This window comes from Mesitornis unicolor, unplaced genomic scaffold, assembly GCF_000695765.1.
Source record: "Mesitornis unicolor isolate BGI_N332 unplaced genomic scaffold, ASM69576v1 scaffold22445, whole genome shotgun sequence".
Classification (NCBI taxonomy): domain Eukaryota; kingdom Metazoa; phylum Chordata; class Aves; order Mesitornithiformes; family Mesitornithidae; genus Mesitornis; species Mesitornis unicolor.
Window position 1 is genome coordinate 17,845 of NW_010186461.1, and position 6,768 is coordinate 24,612.

General features: G+C 60.1%; 1 protein-coding gene across 1 annotated transcript; it reads right to left on the bottom strand.

Moving 5' to 3' along the window:
• Positions 1-927: 927 nt before the first annotated feature.
• CDC42EP1 (CDC42 effector protein (Rho GTPase binding) 1) lies at positions 928-3,157 on the bottom strand. The gene is made up of 2 exons (XM_010185165.1): positions 2,716-3,157; positions 928-1,733 (listed from the first exon to the last, which is right to left on the bottom strand). Exons 1-2 carry the CDS (start codon positions 3,155-3,157, stop codon positions 928-930), a joined length of 1,248 nt encoding a protein of 415 aa, XP_010183467.1.
• Positions 3,158-6,768: the final 3,611 nt, after the last annotated feature.

The window sequence follows — 6,768 nt, forward strand, 5'->3', positions numbered from 1 at the left end:
TTGTGTATCCCTGGGGAGGGGTGAGCTGGAAAGAGGGGTGTGTTTGTGGGGAATGGGGAGAGGGGACAAGGATGGAGAAGAGGCAGTGCAGACAGTGGCTGCAGAGTGGGAGTCTTGTTTTGAGGTGGGAGGAAGATAAGGGATTTTTGGGGCCCAAACTGCAGGATTTGGTGACCTGACAATCTCGCCTCTGCCTCCAGCCAGGCAAGAAGTTTCTCCCCTTCCTGCTTTGAGAGGGCAGGGGGTTGGAAAAGGAGCCATCCTAAGTGATGTTCAGCAGCAGAAGGCAAGTGGAAAGACCCCTGCGTTTATCTGTGTGCATGCTCTCACCTCCTGAATGCTGTGCTCACAGCCTTTTTTTGGGGAGGGGAAAAGAGAAAGCCCAGCTTCCAGTAGATAGATGTGCTATGCAGGAGGGTCTTGCACCAGCTGGAGCTGGGGAGAACACCATCCCCTATGTGCTAGAGTTATCGGTGGGAATATCTCCAGGAGAGCACTCACACCAGCACAGAGGGCGGCTGGGGGCTTTGATGGGATGACAGAGCACGTCTCTGGTCATGCTGGCAGGGCCAGGCTCAGGGATGGGAGAGAGGGTGCCAGGGGCAACAGGATGGGGTAGGAAAGCGTTTGGGGTTTCTTTAGCACTTGGGAATAATGTCCCTTTGGCAATGAGGCCAGGGAAGGGCCGTGATGCCCGGCGCTGCGATGCACAGCCCACACTACCCCCTCGCAGCAGCCTGGCCTAGCCCTGGGGAGCCCCCCAAGAGATAAGCTCTCCTCCTGACCCCCAGTGTCCCCAGATTGGCAAGGAGGTCACCTGCTGGGTCCACCAGCAATGCTGGCACCTGAATTTGGGGGACAGGGAGAAGGGTGAAGACCCCGGCATTGATGCCTCTGGCTGGGGGCCATGATGGGAGGTATGGCCATTCACACCTTGACTTCATCATCCTCCTCCTCCTCATCAGCATACTCGAAGGAGTTACTGCGCCTGCCCCGGGCACCAGCATACCCCTCCTGCAGGCTGGAGAGCTCGGCCGCCTCCTCCTCCTCCTCCTCCTCTTCTCCCTGGTTCCAGGTGGCCTCAGGGGACTGGCTGTCCCGTGTCACTTGAGACCGCCATGAGCTGCTGCTGGGGCTCTCCCACAGGGACTGCGTCCGGGCCTGATGGGGACCCTCGCCTTTCTCCGAGCTCCGTGGGGTGCTGGTCCCACCGTAATGGCAGGCCAGGACCTGGGCTGCCCGGTCAAACTCTCCTGCCTCGATGGTGCAGTCGTTCCAGTGCCCCTGCCACGGGGTCCCTCTGGGCGCTGCCCCCAGCCCTGAAGCCCAGGCAGGGTCCTCTCCAGTGCCCTCGATGGCGTGTGCCTCTCCATTGGCACGGACCGACAGTCCTGGTAGCGAGCTGGCCCCTGACAGGCTTCTGTGCCCGGAGCTATCCCAGAAGCTGGACGTCACCTTGTCCTCTCCATGGGATGCTCCTGATGCTGGAGGGACCCCATCCTTGGTCCCCTCACCACGCGGGAGGTCTGGGTCATCCTCCCCCACCTCGTTCCCATTGCTTTCAGAGAAGCTCATCACCTGGAGGAGCTCACTCATCAGGGAGGGCCCCAGGTCCAGGCGGAAGGAGAGCAGAGAGTCCGAGTGGTTCAGCTCTGCGTCCCCAAGGAAGGTGCTCTCTTGGGCTTTTTCCAAGCGGGGAACACGAGGGATGGTGCAAAACCCAGACTCCAGCCCTGCAAGACAGAAGGGATGGCTGGTGAGCGGGGCACGGCTAGGTGGGAGGAAGACTGCTTTACATCTGTGGGGGACAAGTGACACTGCCACCCAAATGGGGCAGCTCAAGCTCCCATCAGTGGCACTGTCCTCTACAGGCCAGGCCAGTGCCTGAGTGGACATCTCCAAAGCCCAATTACAGCAAAGGGTCTCCGGGTGGGCTATGGGCTTGGTAAGATGCTGGTGAGGGCTGAGCCAGGCAGGCAGGACCAGGAGATGGCAGCATTGCCTCAGCTTGCCTTTCCCTCTGAGCCCAGCCACCTTCCTTGGCTGCTGCAGATCCCCCCCAGTACCCCCTGAAATGACTGCCTTAGACCTCCTACCCTGGGGAGAAGCAGAGCCACAGCCCAGTGCTGTGAGGCCGGAGAGGAGCCACCCAGTTGTCCCATCCTGTCCTTCCCCAAAGGTCCCTCCTAGTCCCCTGCTGGCAGAGAGGAATGTGAGTGCAATGGGGAAGGTGCGGCCCAAGATCCATGAGGAGCACATGGAGATGAAAGGGTTGGCCCGAATAGAGACAGGGTTGGGGCATGTGCATGGAGGTGGGGAAGGCCGTGCTGTGGGCCCCCTTGACCTTGCTACCTTGGTGTGGGCATTGCCCCACTGTCCCTGCACTTTCTTGGCTGCCTCAGGGAGGCTGCTCATGGGGAAGGTGTAGAGCTGAGGGGAGATGGGGGACACCCCTTTACCACTACATAGGGCTATGGGGGAGAGAGAGAAGGAGAAACCATCTCTGCCCCACTTTGGGGAGTACCCTAAGAGAAGACCCTCCAAGCAAGGTTGAAAGCAGATTAGTGTTATCTCCTCACGGGGACTCTTAAATGTTCTGTCTCTGCTGAGGGCCTCAAGTCCCTCAGTGGAGAAACTGAGCCACAGAGCAATGAAGAGGGGCTGCAGAGGATGTGCTGTGCGTGGGTGCCAGCCCCTGCCTCACGCTTCACTCACCGTAGGCCTGGTGTGTTTTGGAGAAGCTGTTGGAGGCACTTTTGAAGGAGAACTTGCTGGTCAAGCCCCGGCCGCTGCTGCCATCATACATCCCTTCGTTGAGTTGCGGCAGGGAGACGGCATTCTTGATGATGGGTGAGACTGGTGGGGGGGCAGGCGATGCTCCCGCTTGGCCTCTGCTGCCCCGGCTCCTCAGCGGCGTCCGGCGGACGTGCCGCAGTGTCCGGGCGAAGAAGTTGTTGGCTTTGGCCGTGTCGACCCCACCGTGGTTGCTGAGGAAGGAGGTGTCCCCAAAGACGTCCCCGCCGCGCCCCACATGCATGGTGTGCCGAAAGTCCCCCAGTGGTGGGCTGATCATGTCCGGCGTCAGCTCCGACTTCAGCCGCCGCTTGCCATGGGAGCCCGACACCCAGCTGAGCACCGGCAGCTTCCCCAGGCTCATGTTGCACTCCTCACCTCACCTCTGCCCTGGCAAAAGCCCCCAAGACCAGCCCTCGATGGGCTTCCAGCACTGGGGTGGCCTGTCACATCCCTGGCCTCCCCATTGCTCCTGCTCTGATGGCCTCAGGGGAACGGCTCTCGTCTTGGCTTTCAGTGGGTGGGAAGGATGCCTGTCTCACTGGTCCCCTGTGTTATGTCGCGCTCATGAAATCACCGGCAGTGGGTGCCGTTCCTGGTGGTAAGGATGGCGATGGCGTGGAGGTGTCCCTGAAGGTCTGGTGTCACCCTCAGTGCTGCGATGGCCACTGGAAGCTGTGTCTGGCTGCGGGCTTAGGACTTAATCCACCGTCTTCTGCTGCCGGCAGGTGAGCAGGAGTCCGTCATGAGTGGGGCAGGAGATGGCAGGAGCTTCGGGTAGCAGGGCAAGCACCTTGGTCCACTTGCAGGCCACCTAAAGAAGACAAGAGAAACGGTGAAGCCCTCAGAGAGGATTTTTCGCAGCCACGCTGGCTGTATCACTGGAACCGTCTGGGGAGATTAAAGCCAGTGCATGAGCAATGATGGGGATGTTGTTACTCACTGTCCCCCTTGCCTGGCCCTCCTTTTGGAGAGGGAGAAAAAGGTTTTACCCCACACAGCAATGCTCTCCCTCACCCCCTGCCCTCCCTTAGCGTGCCTCTGTTTCCGCTGCCTGCAAAGCTGTTTTGCTGGACTTACGATGAAGATTCCCCTCCCAGGCAGCACCTCCTCCCGGAGCTGTGTCCTGTCCGGCTGTCCGGGCTCCTGGGGCGAGAAACCTCTCCCTTCTTTTTTGCTATTCAGATGAACCCTTCAGGAGAGGGTGAGGCCTGGGGACTGTGTGCTTCTTGGGGAGGAGGGGCAGTGGGGAGGAAAAATGCAATATTTATATATTGGTTTTGTTTGTCCTTCCCTGGCTGAGTCCCCAGGCGCTCAGCAGACACGTCAGAGCAGCAGGGAGCTGGGGGTGCGAAGAGGGCAGCTGCTTTGCAGGCAGGGGAAACTGAGGCAGGCCAAGGGAGGTGATGGCTCCAGGTGGGAGGTGAAGGTGGGACAAGTCCTTGTGCCCAGGCAGGTCTCAGAGCTGCTGGGTGACAGGTGGGGAGGCAGCGGCTGGGTGCGTGACAGCAGGGCAATGACCAGAGGGCTATATGGCCTCTCTGTGGGAGCGGGTTAGCACGGACAATGCTTAGAGTAGCAGGGTCGGGGAAAGGAGAGGATTCGGGGTGCGGGGCACCTCAAAGCATCAGTAGTCCAGATGGCCACCTGGGGACGTGTCCCTCCCTGGGCTCAGTCCCTGCTCAGGGGCTGAGGGAACAGGATGGAGCTGAGTCCCCTCAACATCCTGTGTCTCCATCTGTCTCCCCACTGCTGTTTGCCTCCACTGCCTGTCCCCAGGTCACCTTAGAGCAGACAGGAGGTGCCAGGGAGGCAAAGCCTCTGCCAGGGGTGAGTCCTGGGCATGGAGCTGCTCTCTTGGCTGGCTACACGTGGTTTTGCCTTGCCCTGGCCTTGTTTGCTCACCCAGGGCCCCTCTTATCTGCCAGGGGTTAATGCCTGGGGAAGGGAAAACAAACCTCCCCCTGCGGCTCACAGCACCATTGGCTGCCTCCCGGGGTGGCAGTGTCCAGTGGTGGCAGTGGGGACAGCGGCAGGTTGGCTTCTTGCCGGCCCCCAGCTCCCTGGTTCATGCTGCCCGCGTCTGCCTCCTGCTCATGGAGGCTGTACAGTGCTGCCTCGCAGCTGGGACGGGCCAGGCACGTGGAAGATTTGGAGTGGGAGGACAACCAGCCCACCCATAGCCACTGGGCCAAGGCTCTTCTGGGGCACAAGGAAAGCCACCAGGATGGTCCCTGCAGCACAATGGGAGGCTTGGGACCACAGGGAGAGAGGTGCAACCTCATTTTTGAGCTGTCCCTGGGTCCCCCAGGGAGGTGCATGACCCTGGGAGAGGGTATTAGGCAAATTACAGCCCTCAAGTTTTCCTTTCCCTCCACACATCGGAGCTGCTGGGAAACCCAAAATGGAGACTGTACCCTTCAGCAGTGGTGCCCATATGATGTGGGGTACATGCTGCAATGGCCAGGGCTAATCTCAGGGGTGGACCCCCCTGCAGCCCCCTCTCAGATTCCCCGCACAGCAAAGATGACCTGCAGGCCCCCGTGGGGCTGGCATCACCCTGGGGATGGGGTGGGGAGGTGAGGGCAAGGGAGATGCCGGAGGAGAGCATCCCCCTGCTCCCTGCATGGAGAACTACTGAGCTGGGAGCTAGCAGGAGGAAAGCATTTCCCCTCCTGCCTTGCCCCTCCAGGACTTTGGGGGCTCAAGCCAGCACCTCCTGGCCCCCGGCTCTCTCTGCCTGCTGGAGTTAGGAGGGAGGGAGGGAGGCAGCTGGTGCCCAACCCTACCTGGATGGCAGGTTTCTGGCAGGCCTGCTGGGCTTTTCCTCCTTACAATATCCCCCTTTTTCCTCCTTCCCTCTCATCCTGGTGCACCCCTGTGCCAGCTGTGCCCCTTTGAGCCCTCTTCTCTGCCCAAGCAGACTCCTCCAAGCCGGGAAAACTCGTGATTTTGCTGGCAAAGGATGACCTGTGCGCTCTCCTTTCCTCCACTGGGCAAGGGGACACCGTGTCTGGCTATTGATCTGTCTGGATGCCACTTCCATCCGCCAGCCCACCACATCCGCCAGCCCCTGGCACAGTGAGCCCACGAATTGTCCCAACCTCCCCTTCCCCATCTTCCTCTCTCCAGTGCCTTCCTCGCCTCCTCCGGGAAGCCCCCTGCCCTCACAGTCCTGCTGCTGGCACCTCCTCCTCCTCCTCCTCCCAGCCTAGCCTCCACCGTTTCCCCCCTGAGTTCAGCTGGTTTCCACTGGTTTTCCACTCGCCAGGAATGGCCAGAGCTGTTCTGCTTGCTGGGAAAAGAGCGGAAACCAGAAAGGGGGGAAAAACAATCCAGATGTCTAGTTGGCTGGAGCTGCTGAAAGCAGCCTCTTCCCTCCTCCTCCTCTCCTTACACACCCCCCCCCAAAGGGGACATACTCCAAAAGAGGGCGAGGAGATGTTTGGGGTGGTCTCAACATGGGGAAGAGTGGCTGGAAATGCCTGTGGGCGGCCGGGAAGGCTTTCCCAGCCTTCCCGAGTGCTGAAAAACTTCACTTTCCCTGGAGGAAGGGAGGCAAAGGCTCCCTCATTGGGTCACTGTTCTGGGATGGGGAAAGCTGGCAGGGATGGGCTTTTCGGGAAAGGGGAAAGGGTCTCGGCTGGCTGGGCTGGGCCTCTTCCAGCTCCCCTGGAGCAGTGGTGGCCAGTAGGCGGAAAAGCCCGAGTCCAACTCCTGCACTGCTGGCTGCTATATATATATTAATATATATATAGTTATATCTGTGTAACAAGGGTATTTTTCCAAGCAGACATGCTGGGACGTGGAGGGAGGCCAGGGCTCCAAAGGCGGGCCATTTCCAGCCATCGTCTCCCTGCCCCCTTACCCAAAACCATTCCCTTTCTTCTTTCAAACCCCTAAAATCGAGGCACCGAGAGCCTGAGGGGCTTCAAGGGGGATCCAGAGCAGGGTGCGGGAGGGGGCTGCCCTGCT

Coding starts and splice junctions, on each gene's coding strand:
- CDC42EP1 (XM_010185165.1), bottom strand. CDS start 3,157: ATGAGCCTGGGGAAGCTGCCGGTGCTCAGCTGGGTGTCGGGCTCCCAT. Junction 1,734..2,715: donor CAAAACACACCAGGCCTACG/GTGAGTGAAGCG, acceptor TCTGTCTTGCAG/GGCTGGAGTCTGGGTTTTGC.